Here is a 22,920-nt window from a genome sequence, read left to right as displayed (position 1 = left end):
GGAGGTCTTGAATCATGCTGTTCTCTAGCTTGTTTTACAGGGAAGATGGGAAAATGGCTGCTCTTATCATGTGACTAGCAATCAATGTGACTTTAAACAACCAATGAGAAGGCAAACATCTGAAATAACAGGAATAAGTGATATTCACATAATGGCCTATAGAAGGTGCTAGAAACACTTGAATGCAAAATGAATGCATGTAACATTACAAGAGCCCTGACATCAACCCCACCCAATTCCTTTTAGATCAATTGGAAAGCCAACTGCGAGCCAGGCCCAATCGCCCAATCAGTGCCTGCCTTCATTAATGCTCTGCTGGCTTAATGGAAGCATATCCCTGCAGCAATGCTCCAACATCTAGTATAGAGCCTTCCCAGAAGAGTAGAGGATGTTATATAGCAGCAAAGGGTGGACCAACTTCATATTAATGTACATATTTTTGGCCAGTGAGCAAATGTTATTAATTTCTGGATATTTCTGTTTGCAGTTCATTTCACAGAACAAAAGCGTAAAAGAAAAACAGAAACAGAAAATGAGTAAGATGCTTTATTTTGATAGTGCTTTTTATAAAGGGTCTGCAGAGCTATTTCCAACCAAGAGAAAATAAACTAACAAAAGCATCAAGAATAAAGAGTTAAAACAACCAGGAATTATACAGATACCAAACATTAAAAACAATTATAGAAAGGATACAAAAACTACATGAATTGGCAGCAATCTAAAATAAAACTGTTTTTTTCTGCATTTTTTTCAGGAGCAGCAGATGTACCTGTAGTAATATACAGATGTTAGGGTTCAGGCCCATATCTCTGTAAAGGTGCTCTGTGACAATGCCCTTTGTAAAAAGCGCAATACAAATAAAATTGAAAATATATATATATATATATGTATATTAAATTGGAGACTTTGATGAATAACAGAGGAGTCAGAGAAACTTTCAGAAGGAAGACAGACACAGGTTATTTTAAAAATTACTCATAAATACTAGGTATAACAACAAACATCAAACTGGACATGAGACAAAGTTTATCTTTCCGATCTCTGACTTTTTGAAGGTGCTTATTTTGATCTTGGTGTGTGAGTTCCTGTCTGGCTCATTGAGAGCAACCTGATCAAATTAAGAACTACACATTTATATGCCACAACTACTCTTGTCTTACTTTGGCTTAAAGCCTTAAGGTGTACAGTGTGGCATATCTGACAAGTGATGCGGGTACATAATTACTCTGCTTAGCACGTTCCAAGCAGCCGATGTATATCCATTTAGATAGATACTTTTAACAGATGGTTTTAGTATCAGGGGCCCCTGTCTTCATTCAAAACTGCAAAATGTTGAGCACTTGGCTATTGTGTCCCAGTGCTAGTGTGCTTACATGCTGGGTGTCTCCTGCAGTACCACATAAGAACCTTTAGCATCCCCAGGGTGGCCAGCACTACAATCACCACCCTGACCACTGTCTCAGTGCTCCATCCTGTGTGAGAGAGAACATATGGTTACTGAGTCTGATGTAGCCTGTTATCAGATTCAACGTGTCTGATATAGATTGTTCTCAGTTTCACCGTGTCTGATGTAGTCTGTTATCAGATTCAATGTGTCTGATATAGCCTGTTATCATATTCAATGTGTATGATGTAGTCTGCTCTCAGATTCAATGTGTCTGATGTAGTCTGTTATCAGATTCAATGTGTATGATGTAGTCTGCTCTCAGATTCAATGTGTCTGATGTAGTCTGTTCCCAGATTCATTGTATCTGATGTAATCCGTTTTCAGATTCAATTCAGATTCCGTTCTCTTATTGAAACTTCTGTATCTTCCACTAGTAGGATCTTAAGACATTTGTGTTTTTTGTTGAGTTTATTTAAGCCTTAAAGGGATAGTTCACATTTTTTACGTGTACTCAAATTCGGAGGGCTTGAGCCCAACATGTACCCCGATTTTTTACATAATTTGTGGTGAGAAACTCAGTGGACCTAGATCTAAAATATGTGAACTATCCCTTCAAGTGAGCTCACATAGGTGTGGTTGGAGTCATATGCATAGTTTTGGGAAAAGACAGAGAAACATGTCACCCCCAATGGTTTCTTATGGATTGATTGTTAGACTGGCTTTATGCAGGTAAGACTTTAAATCTGACTGTAGAGCCTATGTGGTTAAGTGTCTTCCCCTAAGTTGTGATGAAACCTGTGCCTGTGGGTAGAGGTTAGTACCTGGCTTTGGCTCTTCAGGTTCAGAGATGGGTGTCGGCAGTGTGAGGTGCAGGGGGACCTGTGCTCTGAGCATGCTCTCTGTGAACACCACACAGGCCCAGTGCAGCTGGTCTCTGCTCAGAATGGGCAGGGTGAGACTGAGCATCTTTTTTGGGTGCCCCTCACTCAGGACCTCCTGTTTTATGAGCTCGCCCCTGCCCCCCTTCATCCGGAGCCAGGCCAGGGTCACAGAGCCGATCACCTGTGATATCTCACAGTTCAGCACAACTGACTGATTCCTGGACAAACCACCAGGGGGTGCTGCTGAGACTGAGAGAGCACATGTACATGAATTAAAAGAAAAAAATCTTTTTTATTTTAATTTATTTATTTTTCAAAAATTTTTATTCAGAAAGCATCCCTTATTTGTCATAAAGTTTCTGTAAGGTGCACAACCTTTATGACTTGGGATCAGCGCTTCTGTTGCTTACTGTTAGCCCATGGCTGTAGTCTGTTAAAGTAGCATTTTTCTCCAATATTCTGCATCATGTAACATAATAATCAGCATGTTTAAATATACTGTTATTTATTCAGCCCTGTAAATTCAGCAAGCATAATTACATTACAGGCATCTTATCCAGAGCGACATACACAATTTACAACAAAGAATTTATACAGTTGGATATATACTGAAGCAACGTGGGTCAAGTACCTTGCTCAAGGGTACAACAGCAGTGTCCAACATGGGAATTAATTAATTAATCCTTTGATCTTTACATTACAATACTAGCTCCTTACCCATTGTACTACACTGCCACCCCATAATACATAACACATAATATTTCATGCCGCATAAGCTAAACTTGAAGTGCAGACTTACCCTGAACAGTTACCAGAGTTACTGAGGCCATCAGCCGGCGTTCAGAATAACACAAGTACCTTCCACTGTCTCCAAACTTCACCGGTGAGATTATCAGAGGGAAATTATTTCCATCATAGCGCTTAGATGAGAATCTCTCTTTATCTATCTCCATGGCAATCAAAGCGTTCTCATATATATCAGCTGAGGCCACAGTGATTGCTTTTGTCATAGACAATGGCACCCAGTGCCAATGCGCTGTTCTGTTTGAGTTCTGAGAATGGCAGATTAGCACCACCTCACTGCTGTTCAAACTCCCTCTGTACAAAATGTGCTGTATTTTACATGTACCTGAGGAATAAAGCTGTGGTTAGAATGACTGTCTGCACAGTCAGCACATATGCTACTGCTACAGGTAATGAGCAACAAATAGAAAAACATGCTAAAGTAAATGAACTCACAGAGTCGGTGAAAGAGTAAAACTCAAGCCCCATTACAGAATAGCTTACAATACATACCCCACCATGAAAGCTATTATAGGGAGCTTTTATGAATCGTTAGTGTGATCAAAACATACATGGCCTATACAGTAAGTATATTTTATAGTTTTTTTCTTAAAAGAAAATATCACATTATATTAGCACCAACAGTAACTGTCATTTGTATTTAATGTGTGAGGCATGACTACAGTATGGTAGCCTCTACTTTACATTTTGTCCCTTGTTTACTCCATTCTGTTTTTTGTGCACTACCATTGTCTCAGATGGAAACATGCATGCCTTGTTTGTAGAAATTTCAGCAATAAAATGTTAAAATACTAAACATTTAAATATAGTTAAATTAGTTACTTTTTTTTTCATTTTTTATCCTCCAAAAATAATTTGCCACCAAACATGGGGCTGAGTATATCCAATTCCCACCCTAATTCTGAATACCCCATTACTACCCAGCTGCTCAATCCCGCACACGTGGTGTCTCCAGCCTGCTTGTTTTCACTCCACAGCCCACAGCCCACAGCCAGCTCGCATGTAGTTGAGTCGGAGGAACACGTCTAATATGTGGTTTTGGCATGCAGTCCACAAATACTCACCCATACAGTTTTTGTGAACTTTGACTTGGTAGTCTGATATGCAAAAATTGTAGTTTTTAAAAATGTGTTAAACCTTTAACAGCCTAATTTTTATACTGTGTTATACTGTGAATAGTACTTCTGAAAAGCCTTTTAAAATATGGAGGCCCAAGATTTCCTCTTTAGAGTAATCTGCAATCATGCATCTATTGTACTGGAGTCTTAAGATGACTATGCCGATATTACTTGGATTTTTCTTTACTCTTAATGAATGAGGTGCTTCACAGTCACAGGGTTGCTTATGAAAAAGGTTAAAGCTCAGGATTCTTTTGCAAATGCTCCAGTGAAAACCGTATCCATAGTAACATACCTTCGTAGACTTGAAGTGTCCTGGGAATGCTGAAAATAAGTACTCCGTTCCATCTGAGTGTGCAGTAATATGATCCCTCACTGTATCGGTCAGCACTGTGGATGATGATGTGAGCAGTGTTGTTGTAGATCAGCGTTGTGTTAGCAGTAGGTTCTCTGTCCCTTTCCCAGTCCAGTGTAGCTGAATCTGGAAGGTGTGATACTTCACAGCTCATGGTCACATCAGAACCTTCATTTTCTCTGGACCAACGCAACGGTTCTATTGCAGGAGTGAAGAGCAATTGATTCAGAGAAGCTTGTGAACCTTTTCATCAAATCATTGTGTTGGTTATATCTAAAAACCAGCCATCAAATTTAAAGAAATATACAGCCCTCCAGGTCTGGTAATTGTTGGGAATTCTATGGAGAGGTGGAAGAGAAAACATAACTGTGAAATGAAATTTTCCACCTTGGTTTTTTGTGCTATGTACTCAGAAATGGACAATTATTCACTGTCCAAGAGGTTATTTAACACTTAACATTTAACTCTGCAGCTTTACATGCATATTAGTTACATCTAATTTCAGATTAAACTTTTTTGAAAGTAAAATACAAGACATAACTTGAACTTTGTTATATTTTTTTGCACATAGTATGAAAGAGATACTGACTCATCTTATTAATAATATAATTTATAAAATGCATCAAAACCTGAATTTACCTTTTACAGTGAACACTTCAATCTGGGACAAGTTTACTTTCTCTGGTTTAGTTTGAATGAAAGTAAAAACTCCTGAATTTTGTGACTTTGGCTGCAGAACAATGTCATACTTCCCTTGTTTTGTAATGGACAACTTTGACAAATTCCATTTAAACATCCCATTGGACTGTATAGTTATTATCCGAGCGTTTGTGTAGCTTCCATCATGTGATGTCCACTCCCAGATGAATTCTGTCCCGTTGGTCTCAGCAGGGGCTTGTAGAGAGACCCCCTGTCTCTCCCCAGAAAGGAAGTATTTGTACTGCACCAACACTGCAGTAAGAGAAAAACATACCAAATACAGATCCAACTGAGCGCAAGACGTGATAAGATTACATTTCAATATTGAGGGGAATTGCAGTTAGTTCATTAAGGTTAAATGACAGATGAATGACGGTTAGTCAGGTTGATACGGGTCTCTGTATTAATATAAAAATGTAATCCCTATAGCTGTAGTGAATATTTGAACTATATTTTATACTGGGATGGAAAAATAGTGCTTGTTCCAGCTAAAGTCCTGCTTTTAGACACAATATCTGCATTATTATCTTTTTGCTATTTTTTTGTGCTATTTTCAACTTCCTGTTGTAGCCTACTAGTGGAAAGCAGGCAAAGAAAATTTCAAAAATGAAATCTATGCAGTGCTCTTAATCAGAAATGAAAATTTTTAGGTTCTGATAATGTTTGTGTTTTATGAATTTTACCATGAAAGACATCTTTTAGTGGCAAAATTCTTTGAAGATAGTGCTTTGAAAATAGTGCTTGGAGTGATTGTAAATCTGTCTTACTGATACAGTTATAATACAAAAATATGTATTGAATTTGCATTACAGCATGTATACTGCTTTATTAACAATATCAATCACACTCATCATTAATATGTAATAACAGAATTTCAGATTTAAAAAGCCTGTGTAACTGCTTGGCACCGGAATATGAAGTCATTTCACTGATAAAGGTCATATGCTGAAACATTGAAACTTTTGCCTCCTGTAGAATTTTAAACTGAAAACAAACAACAACAAAAAAAAGTTTGTTATAAATTAGACTGTTTTTATATAAATGAATGCATTTGTATACTACTGCAGTTTTTCCATGTGCTGCTACAGTATGTGACTATATTATAGTTACTTCCTCTTGAATTTGAAACTGAAAAAAACTTTCTGAATCAATTTATATATTACTGGCAGTCTCTGCGATACTCCCTCTGTTACAGTAAGACTGTCTTTTTCCATGTTCTGCTATGTGACTGTTGGATTTGACAATTTGCCCATTGTGACGTTCTATTATTGTTGTACATTTTTATGCATTTTAATGAGCTTTATATATGAATTGATCAATCAATTAATTAATGAATGTATTATTAAGGCAGAAAGAGGACTCACTCTCAGCTGAAAGTCTGTGACAGCATCCTGATATCCACAACAGGGTACACAACAGTATCTTTTCCATGGCTAATGCTCTATGCAGCCCTTCTTACTGATGTCTAATCTTTATACAAGTTATACTTTACAGGAAATGCCTGAACAAAAAGGAACTACCTCATCTGACATTTGGCTTGACAAGCTGGGTGAAGCAAGCAAAACCACACTGAGATGCCTTGAGTCTGTGTGAAAATAAACCCTTTAGAGTCTGGACAGAAGGCCAAATAGCCGTCACCACTGCTATGTCCTAAGAAATCACAACTGGCTGAGATGGGAAAACACTGAGAAAAATTGCAGTCATGTGGCTTGTTTATACAATTCTAAATAGTCAAGTCCACCTGTTCTCACTACCTTTGTAAAAATAAAAAATAAAAAAACTCCATTGTTTTCAACTGCCAGAGGTGATCATTACATCATCACTAGCCTGTTCAGTGATGAACTTTCTAGTCACATATTTGTGATCTTACACCCGTTAAAGGGAAATCTACTAATAGCTCAACCGGATCTGCAGTAAGGTGGGGACTGCATAGTTTCAGAAAGGAAAAGTGCTTTTAGAGACTCTGCATTCACATTTATTAATAAACCGTGGTGCTTTGTACTTACAAAATGCACTGGTACACCCTTCAACTACACACTGAACTTGTCACAGCTGTATTCTGGAACATTCCACACAAACTTGCTGGACATGTCAGGAGTGTCTTGTGGCATTTAACACTTTTAATTCAGGTTATAGAACGATATTTTATTTGTTCCCAAACTTGATACAGTATTTTAATATTAATTGGGAGTGAAATGTTCATAAATAAGACAAAAAAAACAAAAAAAATTTGGTTGCCAAATTGTTTAGTCCAAATTTAACTTTTTTGGCTGGACTGCAACAGCGGGGCCAGCCCTACAAACGCGGATGTCTGTGACTGAGTGAGTGATCAAGTTACACCATTGGTATGCCGAGTTATGACGTTACACCATTGGTCGGCTAGATGAAGTGTGTTAGGTCCAGCCATATACTAGGATTTGACCTGGTCTTATTTTAATTATATTTCAGTTGGATTGTGATATGAAGCAAAGATCAAAGAGATGTATGTAAGGCACATGGTGTGCAGTGTTAACTCGCTGTGATTCTCGTCTTGTATAGAATCACTACCAGTGTTTCATTGATTTTTGGCAGCAGCACCCCATTACATATCACTATTGGGTTCAAACATTCCCCATGTAATGGTATTTCTGTTAAGCCTGTTTCTTCCACTCAGCAGTTTTAATCTTGGTCCTTTGGAAGTTGATGGTGGTCCTCTAACATGTTATTGGTCAGTCACACTGTCAATCAGCGTAGGACCCAGGATTCCTATGATATGTTATTTTGACATCCGTCCTTGAATCACAAATAGACAGCGGTACAGTATATTACTGTGTTTTGTTGGTGAGTTATTGTGAACTGAGTAATGCCATTGTAAAGTTTTCACCCATGCAGGATGGTTTTCTATGAGACACTACATGACCACAAGTACCTGGACACTCTGGAGCTGGTTTTCATGGGCTAGGCCCCGACATACAATCACATTCTAGATGATTCCATGTTTCCCCAAAAGTTTGGGGAAAGCCCTTTCCTGTTTCAGCATGACAATTCTTCCAGGCACACATTGAGGTCCATATAGAAATGGTTTTGTAGAGAATGGTGTGGAAGAACTTGACTGGCCTGCACAGAGCCCTGACCTCAACCCCACCCAACACCTTTTAGATCAATTGGAAAGCCAACTGCGAGCCAGGCCCAATCGCCCAATCAGTGCCTGACTTCATTAATGCTCTTCTGGCTGAGTGGAAGCAAATTCCTGCAGCAGTGCTCCAACATCTAGTATAAAGCCTTCCCAGAAGAGTAGAGGATGTTATAGCAGCAAAGGGTGGACCAACTTCATATTAATGTGCATAATTTTGGATGAGAATATGAATGTCAGATGTCCACATACCTTTGGCCATTGAGCAAATATTATTAATGTCTGGATATTTATGTTTGCAGTTCATTTCACAAAACAAAAGCGTAAAAGAAAAACAGACATATAATGATTTTTTTTTTGATAGTGCTTTTTATAAAGGGTCTGCAGAGCAATTTCCAACCAAGAGAAAATAAACTGACAAAAGCATCAAGAATAAAGAGTTAAAAAACAACCAGGTATTATACAGACTCCAAATATTAAAAACAATTATAGAAAGGATACAAAAACTACACGAATTGGAAGCAATCTAAAATAAAACTTTGTTGTTTTTTGCATTTTTTTTCAGGAGCAGCAGATGTACCTGTAGTAATATACAGATGTCAGGGTTCAGGCATGGTGGATTATGGACCGGGCCAGTGGGGCCAGTGCCCCAGGGCCTCGGACTGCCAGGGGGCCTCCAAGCCTCAGGCTGCGCGTGGTGTGTGGCCCAAGACTTCCGAAGGAAACTGAACGCCAGGGCCCTCAGTGCGCACAGCGCAAGCTGACCACTAGGCCCCTGGGTGCTTACAGTGTGAGATAACCACTAGGGCCCCTGGGCCCCTCAGCGCTTACAATGTGAGGCCCCTAGGCCCCTTGGTGTTTAAAACGTAAGCTGACCACTAGGGCCCCTGGGCCCCTCAAGCGGTTACAGTGTGAGGCCCCTAGGCCCCTCAGCGCTTACAGTGTGAGGGCCCCCAGGACCCTTGGCGTTTAAAGAGTGCGCTGACCACTAGGACCCCTGGGGCTTAACCCTCTGGGATTGAGAGCTCCGCCGGCGGAGCTCGACAAGATTTTGTTGCTATTTGGATGAATAACTTTGCGAGCTTTTATCATACAGACACAACAAAGACATTGACATAAACCTTAGAATCGTGGCATTCCAATGTGTCCATTGACAAAATAATATGAATTGTTTTAAGCTATTTAAAATTAGATCAAACAGACCATTGCCATGTGTTAAGTCTTTCTCATTAATATGTGATTTTCGCTCGGCAGTAAGTACGCCCAGACCACATTCACAAGATAATGACATGCTAATTGCTATCGATGGCAGGGGAGGGACGATGCGTTTGATGTGCGAGAGCGCCTACTGTAAACAAGGATAAAATGTCATACAGAATCATAGCCCACGTCTTCTCGGGCAATCCTTACATTTCATTTTGGAAAATGGCACGAATGACTGGACTAGACGTTCTTCATGCTTTGTGGGAGAGCGACCATGAAGACGCGAACAACTCATCAGGTCCGGACACTGAAGCTGACAGTGATGAAGAACGGTGTCATTTCGAACTGCGAACTGATCCAGCTGAGGATCAACTTCATGAGTAAGTGTATTTCTTACGATAATATTGGTAGTGTGTACTGTATTGCAACTTATCTGTGTGTTTGTAGGAATATCCAGCAATATGCGTGTTTGTAAATTCATTGGACGGAGTGTGGCACAGTGGGTAAGGAACTGCGCTTGTAACCGAAAGGTCGCAGGTTCGATTCCCGGGTAAGGACACTGCCGTTGTACCCTTGAGCAAGGTACTTAACCTGTATTACTTCAGTATATATCCAGCTGTATAAATGGATACAATGTAAAGTGCTATGTAAAAAGTTGTGTAAGTCGCTCTGGATAAGAGCGTCTGCTAAATGCCTGTAATGTAATGTAAATTCCCACACTACGAACTATTCAAACTATTGCATCTCAAAATTATAGGCTAGGCTCTCTGCGTCTGGTTGTGTTAGAAGTAGGCTATCAGGTAGACTGTATGTTTTTCGATCATACTCGTAATAAATAGCCCATGCCTGGCGTGTAGTGGCGTGGCTAGGATTCTAAAACTGATGTCCTCGCACAATCGATATTAGCATACTCTAAGTAAGTTCGGGAAATAGCAATAAAATAACCACTTAGCTAAACAGACCTAGCCTAGTTCAGATTGAGGCATTGTTATTGATGAGTTGCGTGTAGTTTAGTTGGAATATCAGTGTTTATTTAGTTAAGCTAATGTTTTTTCGTTGATAGCTTGCATTATTTGTAAATGTATGCTGTATTACATTCTGTTTGTGTTTGTAGGAATATTCACTAATATGCGCGCTTGTAAATTCCCACACTACGAATGATTCTAACCATTGCTTCTCAAAATTATAGGCTACCTCTCTGCGTCTGGTTGTGTTTGTTTGGTTCTTTGTTTGTATATGATGTCACATTTCATAAATTTTGTTTTCATTAGTTAGTGGTTTGTCCCTTTTTTGTAAAGCACATTTAATTTTCACCTGTTGAAGGAAATGTGCTATATAAATAAAGTTTGATTTGATTTCACATTTCCTAACAATTTTGTTTTTATTATATTTGCAGAGATGTTGATCAGGAAACACGGCCTAGTTCACCACTAGCTAAGAGGCCAGGCAGACGTTGCAAGAGTACACCAGTCTCATCTCATCTTCCATGCAGTTTACTTCAATAAATGTTCTAAAATCAAAAGTTGTCTTTGTTTCTGTCTTCTAAATGGCTCACTGAGTCTTTGTCTTAGTGGTGGGGAGGCATGTGGGCAGGTGTGAATAGCCTACTTAGCTGGCAGGTATTCCTACCCAATGCATATTCATTACAGAAAGGCCATTTGCCCTCCCATTCTCACCTGGTGTTGAAAAATAGTAGTCACAACACTAACTTTTAGCAATTTATTTTATATTTCTCATTGGATTTGCTAAAATATTTTGTCATCTTTCGATACCCAAGACCTTGAAGAACACATTTCAGTGACCAAAAGTCTTATTCACAATTGTTTAGTGTTTTTATTACAACATTCCTGTGCCTGTTCAAAACTACTGTTTACAGTTTGTGTGTTTTTAGAGCAGTTTACAATCCACACATTATTATGACCTACTTGCTGCTGCCATATTGTTGTAGCTGAGTTTGTGCTGAAAACAAAGATATGAAACACTTTGGAATCACTGTATATAAAGTTGATGAAATTTACACAAATTTCAGAGCATTGCACAATCACCAGTGTGCCTCATTTTACCCTTAGACCCCAGAGAGTTAAAGCGTGATCTGACCAGTAGGGTCCCTGCGCCCCTCCCCGCCTAAAGCATGAGCTGACCACTAGGGCCCTGTGATATCTCACAGTTCAGCACAAATGACTGATTCCTGGATAGACCACCGGGGGGCTCTGCTGAGACTGAGAGAGCACATGAACGTGGATTATTTATTTATTTATTTATTTTTATTTTTTATTTTCAGATAACTCTTTTTTTATTTAGATAGCATCCTTTATTATTCATGGAGTTTCTGTGAAGTGCACTACTTTTACGACTTGGGATCAACACTTCTGTTGCTTACTGTTAGCCCATGGCTGTGGTCTGTTACATTACATGGCACAGCATATTGTAAAAAAGGCTACTTTAATGAACATCACGTTTAAGTATTTATTCAGTATGTGTAAGTATAATCAAAACTTGAAGTGCAAACTTACCCTGAACAGTTACCAGAGTTACTGAGGCCATTGGGTAGGATTCACAAAAACAGAAGTACCTTCCACTGTCTCCAAACTTCACTGGTGAGATTCTCAGAGGGAAATAAGATCCATCGAAGCCCACAGATGAGAATCTCTCTTTATCTACCTCCATGGAAATCGAAGCATTCTCGTATTTATCAGCTGAGGCCACATCGATTACATTTACAAATACTCCCAGATGAATTTTGTCCCATTGGTCTCAGCAGGGACTTTTAGAGAGACCCCCTGTCTCTCCCCAGAAGTGAAGTATTTGTACTGCAGCAACACTGCAGAAAGAGAAAAAACACACCAAATACCGAGATCCAGCTGAGCACAAGACATGATTATATTGCTTTTCTGTATGGAGGGAAACTGAAGTCCGTTGTTTAAAGTAAAACCCAGAAGATGAAAGGCAAATTGGTCTGGAGGCTGACCCATGTGTATAAATAGAGATGAAGGGCTCTGTTTCCTAGCTGGCATAAGGTATGTTGCGAGCCGTCGCGTTGGTGAAATGGTACTTGGTACTAGCGGTTTGGTAATATAATGGCCTGCACAGCGTTGAAGTGAGAGGGGAGCCACTGCTGGGGGGGTGTGTCTATCAATGTCGCCTAGAGCAGCGCAATTTTGGTGCAGCACATTGGAATTTTTGCGTCAGTCGAAATCTGCCAGTTGTGCCCTTCGACGCCCGCCTGGTCAGACCGTGTATGAAGGGGTACAGCGGCGAATGCCACCGTACGGTGGATTCCCAATTTTGTGGCTTTCGCATGCAATGTGCGCGTGATATCACAGCCTATTCAGAAGCCAATCAACGGGTTTTGTGGATCCAATGTGCTGTCCAATTTGATTTTGATATAAATCCCAGAAGCAGGAGGAATCTTTTAAAAATAAATTTAATTGATGTATTTATTTTTAGTTGTTTATGGCTGTTCTTTTTATTGCTTTGTGGTCTCTGGGGTATTGTAAGTGTATATAAAAAATGAAAAAACCACAACTCATCTAATCCCCCTCAGTTCAGTTAAGCCATGCTGTTGTTATGAATTAATAATGAACTCATACATTATCTTTTTTTTTTGAGCATCGCATGCCATTTTACTATTGTGAATGAGACCACTGACAATGTATTTTCTTCCCTGTTTTTTATTTTGTTTAATAGAACTTAGTTAACACAGCATAATGCGTTCATGCTATTTATCGACAGGTTTAACGGGAAATTAAAATTGGCCCATATAAATGTTTCAACAATGTTTTATTTTAAATCGGATGTAAGAAAAGTTCAACAAATTCCCTTGAATTTCTCTTGAGATCTATGAGATCTATTCTAATTCAATTTTTGAAAAAAAGTGACAGCCTAACTCTGCACCTCCAACGTCTTATGGGATTAGTGGGATCTTTATCCTCGTCTTCCATGTTATTGACTCAAGGGAAAATGGCGGCACGCCAAGATAGAAAGTGCAGGGCTATTTAAAGGGAATGAAAAGAGGTCATTTGATTGGCTATGACTGATTCGACCTGAAACATACCCACCACTAAATTATTCTGGCTACTCCAGCCCAGGTTCCAGAACACTTGTTCCAGAACAGTTGTGGGCTACCCGCCTCTGGTCACTGAAAGACCAAAATTCACTAGCCACGCCCAGTACACCCATGGGCCAAGCCACTGACTGTGCCCATGTACCATGCAACATTGATTCTGTAAAACGGGGCCCAACAATGTAATCCCTTTAGCTGTAGTAGATATCTGAGTTATATTTTGTATCGGCAAGTATTGCTTGTACCAGCTATAGTCCCGCTTTCATGCCCAGGATCTGCATCATGGTCTGCAGTGTGGTTGCACAATATTACAATGTTGTTCTATTTCATTTGAAACTTCCTGTGGTGGAAAGCTGGCAAACATAAATTGCTTGAAAGTAGAACTGTTTTCAGCGCCTTTTATTCATAGGTTAACATTTTTAGTTTCTGTTAATGTTTTGGGTTACAAATTTTGCCATTCAAAGACTTGAAAGTTAGAAAGTTTTTGTTTACGGGTTTTGTGCTCAACAGCAAGACTTTGCATTTATCACTGTATGCATTCTGATTTAATAGCAAAATTATTCACATTATATTATTCTTACTTTAATATTGAAATTTCATATTAAAAAATTCAGACAAATTGCCTCACATCAGCATATAGAAATATATATATATCTGGATATAAAGTACATAATGTATAGAAAACAATTTCACTGATGAAGACCGTATGCTGAAACCTTTGCCTCTTCTTGAACCAAAAACTGAAAACAAGAAAATGATCCTGGGTCATTTATTATAGTTGTAGCAATCTGTGTCACCTACTCCTTCTGTTTTTTTTTAAATATAATAAATGGTTTCTTTTTTCCATTTTTTGTTTCTGTCCCATGTCCTCCCATGTGACCGTGATATAACTTAGTCTTTTGTTTAACAATTAATTATTTGTCCATTATGATGTTGTTCTATTATCATATGTTTGGTTACATTTTTGTAAGACGTCTATGTGAATAAACATATTAATAAATGTATGATCAAGGCAGAAAGAGGGACTCACCTTCAGCTGACAGTCTGTGACAGTATCCTGATATCCACAACAGGGTCCACAACAGTACCAATGCCATGGCTGATGCCCTATGCAGCACTTCTTACGGGTGTCTAGTCTTTTTACGAGGTATACTTTACAGGAAATGCCTGTACAAAGAGGAAGTACCAACTGTTTTGGCTCAGCTGAATTCTGCAACTGCTTGCACAAGCTTGAGTCTTTCTTGTGTAATATCACTACCTATATTTCTGTTTCACTGTGCTCGGCACTGTGATATCTGTGACTGCTGAAGCCTGAAGGCCTGGCATTTAACATGCTTAATTTAGGTGATACAATGATGTCTCCTTTTATTGCTCCCAGAAATGATATTGAAATATTATCAGGAGTGAAGTGTTTATCAATACATTATATGGAAAAGATTTTAATCCCTTGTGGCAGACAAATTGTTTAACATATGAATACACTTGACTGCATGTTTTTCAAAAAAGAGGCAGAAGTCTGTGTATCTGGAGAGAAATTCAAGGTAGTAACTGAGTTAAATACCTTGGAATCACAATTGATTCTCAACTCTTCTTAAACAAAAAACAGGTAAAAAGGTGACTAATCGAGTAGAATTTAACCTGTCAAATTTGAGATCTATTAGGAACAGTTTGACCACTGAAGCTGCAAAATGATCACAATGATCCTCCCTCATCTGACATACTTATTGACTAGCTGGGTGCAAGCAATTCAAATCAGACTGAAATTTCTTCAAATTTCCTAGTCAGTGTTCTAGAACATTGCTTTCAATTACCAGAAATGATTGTTACATCAGGATTAGAATGTTCACTTGCGAGCATTCAAATAACACATTTCTGATCTTACACCTCAACGACTACTGCAGAAATCTGCTGACAGCTCAGCCAGGTCTGCAGTTAGGAAGGGACTGTTTAATGAAAGAAGTTATCAAACACACATATCACCCATGTGAAAAACTAATCACCCCCTGACACTAGTTTTGGTTGCTCCATCCTTAGCAGCAATAACGACAACCAAACGCTGCCTATAATTTGATATCAGCCTTTCACATCACTGTGGGGGCATTTGAACCCACTCCTTTTTTACAGAACTGCTTTTATACAGGCAAATTGATCATTTTCAAGCATGAAATGCTGGTTTCAGCCTCAGTATTCTCCCATGAATCCCATTCTTACCCAGTCTCTTTCTTGTTGTAGAGTCATGAACACTGATATTAGCTGAGGCTAGAGAGGCCTGCAGTTCTTTGGACATTCTTCTGGGATCTTTGATGATTTCATGGATGAGTTGTCGCTGTGCCCTTGGAGGAATTTTGTCTGGCCGGCCACTCCAGGGATGATTCACCACTGTTCCAAGTGTTCTCCATTTGGAGATAATGGCTCTAACTGTGGTTTGGTGGAGTCCAAGAGTATTAGAAATGGCTTTGTAACCCTTTCCAGCCTGATATATTTCAAAAAGATATTTTTCCAATCTAAGATCAGTGCATGTGTCTCTAATCTATGCACACTATTCTCCACCTTCTCTTCCCTCCTCGTTTCTCCTCCACCCCCACCTCCCTCTTCCCTCTCCGCAGATGACTTTCTGGCTGCCTTTGAAGGAAAGGTGGTTACAATCCGGAACTCCTTCGCCCATCCAGTGAGCCCCCCAATCCCCCAGGACAAACCCACAGCCACACTGACCTCCTTTGAGATGCTGGAGGATTCCGATGTTCTACAACTCATCACCTCTCATCGTGCAACCACCTGTCCACTTGACCCCTTCCCATCTACAGTTCTCCAATCCATTTCCAGCGAGTTCCTTCCCTATCTATCCTCCATTGTTAATTCCTCTCTTTCCTCTGGTCATGTTCCCTCTGATTTTAAAATGGCTCGTTACCCCTTTTCTCAAAAAACCCACTTCAGACCCCTCCGATGTAATGAATTATCGACCTGTATCGCTTCTACCCTTTCTGTCCAAAACCCTTGAACGAGCAGTTCTTAAACAACTAACCTCTTTTCTCCATCAGAACAACCTGCTAGACCCTCACCAGTCTGGCTTCCGATCTGGGCACTCAACAGAGACTGCGCTCCTAGCTGTGATGGAGGCACTTGCCACTGCAAGAGCCTCATGCCTCTCCTCTGTCCTGATCCTTCTTGACCTGTCTGCAGCTTTCAACATGATCAACCATAAAATACTCCTCTCCACCTTGGCTGGGATGGGCATCGCCGGGACTGCCCTGTCTTGGTTCGCTTCCTATCTTGCAGATAGGTCCTACCAGGTCACCTGGAAGGGGTCTGCCTCTGCTTCTCATCCCCTTGTTACGGGAGTGCCACAGGAATCTGTACTGGGTCCTCTGCTGTTCTCCTTATACACCAGATCTCTTGGTTCAGTTATTAATTCACATGGCTTCTCCTACCATTGTTATGCAGATGACACACAACTCTTCTTTTCTTTCCCCCCCTCGGCCACACAGGTCAATGATAAGATATCTTCCTGCCTGGCTGACATCTCCACCTGGACGGCCAGCCACCGTCTGAAGCTCAACCTCAACAAAACTGAGTTGCTCTTCTTCCCGTGCAAGACCTCCTTACTTTGTGAGCTCTCAATCACGGTTGATGGCACCACAGTGACTGCCTCTCACTCTGCCAAGAGCTTGGGGGTGGTCCTGGATGACCAACTGGACCTCAAGGAGCACATCAAGGCAACATCACGGTCCTGCAGATTCCTTCTGTACAACATCAGAAGGATTCGACCATACCTGACGAGGCACTCCACCCAGCTGCTCGTCTAGGCTACGGTGACCTCTCGCCTTGATTACTGCAACTCTCTCCTTGCAAGCCTGCCAGCTTGTGCCATACAGCCACTACAGATGATTCAGAATGCCGCTGCCCGACTCATCTACAACCTTCCCAAATTCTCCCACGTCACTCCTCTGCTGCGATCACTCCACTGGCTACTGGTCGCTGCCAGGATCCGGTTCAAAGCCCTGACCCTTGCCTACACTGCTGCCAACAGGACAGCCCCCATCTACTTGCAGGACATGACTCGATTCTATGTGCCTGCACGACCACTCCGCTCTGCGGCAGCAGGGCGCCTTATAACCCCTCCCACCCGCCCAAAGGGATCACAGAGCTTCTCCACCCTAGCTCCCCAGTGGTGGAACGAACTCCCCGTCCCTCTCCGAACCTCCCCCTCACTACCCATCTTCCGCCGTGGCCTGAAGACTCATCTCTTCAGACTATAACTAGACTAACCACCACCACGCTGTATATTTCACTCTAAATCTCCCCCCTCTCCCTTTTTTTTCATGTCACTTGTTACATGTTGCCCCATCCCAGCACTTTTTGGTAATTTGTATTTGTCCTAATACTGTAGCTTATTCTTCTGCCTAGTTGGCTTTGTAGAGGTTAGGTCTGAATAGTGTTCACTGTGTGAACTAAACTGTGTTCTTGGCTAGAAATAGCTGTACAAAATAAGTATTGTACCTTACTGAACCTGTGTTTAGCAGTTGTCTATGACCATGAAATGCACTTTTTGTACGTCGCTTTGGAGAAAAGCGTCTGCCAAATAAATGTAATGTAATGTAATGTAATCTTTTTTCTCTCTCTCTTCTGGAATTTCCTTTGATCGTGGCATAGCGTACTCGTAGAAACCTTGCAATGACTGGCTGCAACCAAGCCTGCCTTACTGCAATCAGCTGAATCTAGCTATCAATAAAATTAGGTTAATTGGTTGATAGATTAACTAAGGGAAAATACTTTCTCACATGGGTGACATGGGTGTTTGATAACTTTGTTTCATTAAATCTTGAAGGTCTGAATAGTGTTCAGTGTGAACTAAACTGTGTTCTTGGCTAGAAATAGCTGTACAAAATAAGTATTGTACCTTACTGAACCTGTGTTTAGCAGTTGTCTATGACCATGAAATGCACTTTTTGTACGTCGCTTTGGATAAAAGCGTCTGCCAAATAAATGCAATGTAATGTAATGTAAATCAACAAAATCATTATTAAAAATGTTTTTTTTTAAATGTTTACTCAGTCTCCCTTTGTCTAATATAAAATTTTGTCTGAAGGTCTGAAACAATTCCGTGTGACAAATATGGAATAATAGAGGAAGTCAGGAAGGGAGCAAATCCCTTGCAGTCACAGCTGTAGGCAGCCAGGTAATCAGGACTCACCTTTATCTGCTCTCCCTGCAGTGACACTGGGGCTGAGGGACAGAGAAATCTCACACGGTTTGGCCCAGAAGACGCTGCATGTGCTGTGAGTGGCACAGTCAATATCTGTCATATAATGAATAATGTAGTCCCTGTTACAGCTGCTTTATTATTAAAAATAAAATGTATATTTCTTAATAACAGATAAAACCACACTGAAAAGCACACCACCATAGCCAGACACTACTACCCTGCACATAAATACGTACGTTTTTGGGCTGTTGTTTAATTCTTGAACAATATCCCTCCCTGCTGTTAATATATTGAATAATCGACAAACTGGAAAACAATTTTTTCTAAACACAGTAAAACAAAAAACTACAAAATAAATAAATAAATAAATGAACAATATTAAAAAATGCACAGGCATTTATATTTTCCTGAATACAACTGTACTCTTCACAGTGAAAATATACATATTATAAGATACCTGTAAAAGCTGCCTTTAGCAAGAAAGATATATTCACATAGTAAAAGATCTTGATAAGATCTGCAGATTGTCTTTTTCCATCTCTAATGGAGTTACACTGAACAGACTTGAAATGTCAAGTTTTAAATGTGGGCTTTTTGTTTCATTTATCCATTTGAATCATTGAATTTGAATCAATTATCCATATTACGTTGTGCAGACTCTTGCATAGATCACTTTATCATTTTCTTCTTGTTCCTGCAGAAATATGACATATCAGAATCTTTGTTAACATGAACTTAGAACAATGAAATCAATGAAATTCAAAATTTTCAACAAAGTGGACCATCCATACACTAAATTTGACAATTATTTATTGGTTATATGAATATGATACGCAGTGCCTGCATTATGATATGCAGATGAACAGAAAATCCTTATGGTTATTCTCCTGAGTATCTCAGGGAACATACTTACAGAATGAGACTGGGGGTTCAACTGCCTCCGTTGTTGTCTGTGAGGGTCTGCAACACCAAACAGCAGTGAAGAGATCAAACAGTAATTATTGGGACTGAATTAGTTGCTTGTTTTAAGTATAAAACAAAAACCAGCAGAACTTGTGACTGACCAGCACCACATTTGTGAACCCCCAGAACTGCATATTGCTTTTGCTAGTTGGATGGGCAACACAGTCTTATCTGTTTCAGGATACCATTAAACCCTCTGCTTGTAATGATTTAATTATCTCAGTCATTTATTTGCTCTGAAATTTTAGAGAAGCTAGGAGCTGGAGCTACAGATTGAACACAGTATATCTTAGTTGGAGCATTTCAGCAGTGGAGTGAACAGCATTGGTGAAAACAGTGGTTAAATAAATTAGACCAGAATAATTGGTTGGACCAAAATCCACCGCCAGCCCTCCAGGAAAGAAGTTTTGCACGCCTTTCGTAAGGTAATGTGTGCCCAAACTTGAGATGTTACAATCATTGGAGAGAACTCATATACTGGCAAGAGTAACATAACCATTTTATAATTAAGATAACACCACAAACTTACCCAGACTGGGAGTGGACAAGGAAAGTATGAATTATTGGAGCTCCTCACTTTCATTCTCCTCTCTAGAGGTGTCTGGGTTTCCTATTGGCAAAAAAAATGTACAAAAATCTCTAAAATATCTGTATAAAAATACACATACATGTATGTACGAAATGTATAATATGTATATGTGGCATCTGCTTGTGCCTATGACCCAGAATGCGTTTGTAACAGCAGAAGTGACAGGGCTAAAAAAGTAAAAGTTCTGCCACGTGTTTCTTCCACCCATGAACTCAGCCAGCTGATTTCACTGTTTAGTTCAACCTCCTGGCTGAAGGATTGTACTAAATAGCAAATCCAGGTGATTGCAACAAAATACTGGGGAGGATTTTTACTTTCAGAACGTAGATTTTTTTCACCTCTGCTTAACAGTAAAAGTGTGTCTTCTTTTTGTTGCATATCGCCCACTTGTGGACATGGTAGCAAACACATCTCTGTTCTAAAAATTACACGTTGAATGACCAAGTGAAATATTTTTACAGAATCTTGTCCCCCCACAGTTTTCCCACTTCCTCCCTATACTCTTATTGTTTAAAGAAGCCGAAATGGTTTTCTAAACGGGTTTTAATGCTCGTGTGTACATGTGTATGAGGCTTCGAATACTTCCGTTTTAAAACTATAACCGCTAGTGAGTATGAGGCTTAACTGATGCGGCCATAACCTCAAACCCACCCTCTAACAATCTCATATCAGTTCATATTTAGCAAATGATTTTGAGCCAGACTTAAACCTGCATTTATGCCGGCCCCATGTCAAAAACTTATTTGTTTTAGATTCAAATACTTTTCTACACTTTACTGATCTTGTCTGGTGTATTGGAACCAATGAAATACTCTAAAAAAGTGCAAACCCCACCTTCTGGTCATATTAGCAGGCTCAATTACACCAGGCAAGATCAATAGAGCACAGAAAAGTATTTGAATCTAAAAAAAATGCGTATTTGACCCAGGTCTGATGAACATGGTCCGGGCAGTGGAACTCCTGGCATACCTGCAACTCAGCCTCCTTTTAAGAGAAGGTAAAGATGCAACCCCAGGTATGCACTTTCTTTTGAAAAGAAAAACACATGTTTTTACAAATAGTTTCAGGTATTGCTCAGGTAAAGTACAAGAGCTGCAGTCTGATGCACCAAAATTGGTCCCAATTTCAGTTGTTCAGTGTCATTAATTTCCCACATTTGGCGCATGGAACGTATGGGGCCGAGTTCACTAACACAGATTAAGATTATTCCTGGACAAAGTGGAGTTTTGAATTTAGTCCAGGACTAGAAACTGGCCCACAATGCAATCCTTCCCATGAATGAGTTCACCGGTTCATGCAGCGTGTTAATAGTTCAGTTAAGCCCGTTACCTTGATCTTTCTGCAGCTCTGCGACGTTACTATAGCCTGCAGCAGCTGCACTGGAATCACCATTCCCATCCACTGGTAATGTGGATAGGAGTACGAGAGACAGAAAGATTGAAGCAAACCTTTTAAAATAACTTTATATAAATTACTGCACCTCTTAAAATAACTTTATGTAAATGACTGCACAGAGAACACTGAGCCACATTAAGAAATGATTCTTTATATTGATCAGCCAGGCAAATTTATAAAGTATTATTGAATCTTTACTATGATCAAGCCATACATGGCCAATAAGTACATTTTGTACTGTAATATATTGGTTAAGGAACGGGCTTTGTAACCTAAAGGTTGCAGGTTCGATTCCCAGGTAGGTGACTGCTGCTGTACCATTAAGCAAGGTATTGAATAGTTCAGAATACTATATATCCAGCTGTATAAATGGATGCTGTGTTTTTAAGATACAAAAAGCTGTGTATGTCACTGTGTATAGGAGCGTATGATAAATGCCTGTAATGAAGTGTATAATACATTACTGCACTGACTCATGCTACGTGGGAATAGTCTTGTTCCCAAACACTACCTTGACCCTGCTGCAGATCTGTGATGTTACTGTAGACTGTATCAGTTGCACCGTTCCCTTCAGCTGGTGATGAGGAGGGACCTGAGAGGGAGAAAACATTTAAGCAAACTGTAAATGATCTCTCTGGGAACTGATTGGTCATATTTGGTTGATCTTGTGTATGGAATTGGTTTGTTTTCTTAGCATTTTTCTCTGTATTGGATTAGTTTTAAAAAGAACAAATTAGATTGTTTTTATTGTCTGTTGTATGCCATTGATGATCTTGATGATATTCAAATCAATCAAATCAATTCTATTTGTAGCTTTGCAACAAGTTTAGAACTGCTGATTTCACATTGAGCCCTCTATTTGCTACTTGCAAAGAATGAGTGAGTCTTAAATATGACAAAGCCATAAAATATAAGAGAGATTGTTTTTGTGTGAATGCTCTAGAATGCTGTGGAAGTGTTCTAGAAAGCTCTGTCAGAGAGAATGGTAAACTCGGAACAGAGAGAAGAGCCCTTACCTGCTGCTGTTTTCAGACGCCGAAACAACAGACCTCCTAACAGCAACAGCACTCCAACACACACAGCAGCAGTACAGGCCAAACCGATCACCTGCACCCTGCCATTATCTGTGTTGGCACAAAGAAGGAAAG

The 22,920-nt window shown here is 39.8% G+C and overlaps 2 protein-coding genes across 20 annotated transcripts in view; both read right to left on the bottom strand.

The window, feature by feature from the left end:
* Positions 1–529: 529 nt before the first annotated feature.
* The window catches only part of LOC135243030 (uncharacterized), a 62,074-nt gene continuing 39,683 nt past the window's right edge, over positions 530–22,920 (bottom strand). For 3 of the 11 annotated variants that reach the window (XM_064314479.1, XM_064314474.1, XM_064314480.1), the window contains exons 2-4: positions 12,073–12,380; positions 2,209–2,517; positions 530–1,472 (exon numbers count right to left, since the gene is read on the bottom strand). In XM_064314479.1, coding sequence (XP_064170549.1) covers positions 1,345–1,472; positions 2,209–2,517; positions 12,073–12,226 — 591 coding nt within the window. In that variant the 5' untranslated portion in view covers positions 12,227–12,380 and the 3' untranslated portion in view covers positions 530–1,344. Of the gene's footprint in view, positions 1,473–2,208; positions 2,518–3,067; positions 3,398–4,485; positions 5,091–12,072; positions 12,702–12,792; positions 13,208–13,453; positions 13,551–14,652; positions 14,833–22,920 lie in introns of those variants that run through there. The other 8 variants (XM_064314478.1, XM_064314476.1, XM_064314477.1 and 5 more) reach the window with 7 other exon arrangements.
* LOC135243029 (uncharacterized) overlaps positions 5,470–22,920 on the bottom strand; it is a 68,804-nt gene continuing 51,353 nt past the window's right edge. For 2 of the 9 annotated variants that reach the window (XR_010326535.1, XR_010326541.1), the window contains 2 exons: positions 18,814–19,519; positions 5,470–5,496 (listed from right to left, as the gene is read on the bottom strand). The gene's annotated coding sequence lies outside the window, so the exon portion shown is untranslated. Of the gene's footprint in view, positions 5,497–8,557; positions 8,937–18,813; positions 19,520–19,738; positions 19,786–20,317; positions 20,399–21,706; positions 21,779–22,283; positions 22,365–22,920 lie in introns of those variants that run through there. The other 7 variants (XR_010326538.1, XR_010326543.1, XR_010326536.1 and 4 more) reach the window with 7 other exon arrangements.

The sequence above is a fragment of the Anguilla rostrata genome, chromosome 17 (assembly GCF_018555375.3).
Source record: "Anguilla rostrata isolate EN2019 chromosome 17, ASM1855537v3, whole genome shotgun sequence".
Lineage (NCBI taxonomy): Eukaryota > Metazoa > Chordata > Actinopteri > Anguilliformes > Anguillidae > Anguilla > Anguilla rostrata.
The sequence above is the reverse complement of the archived record's forward strand: the minus strand, read 5'-3'. Positions and strand labels throughout refer to the sequence as shown.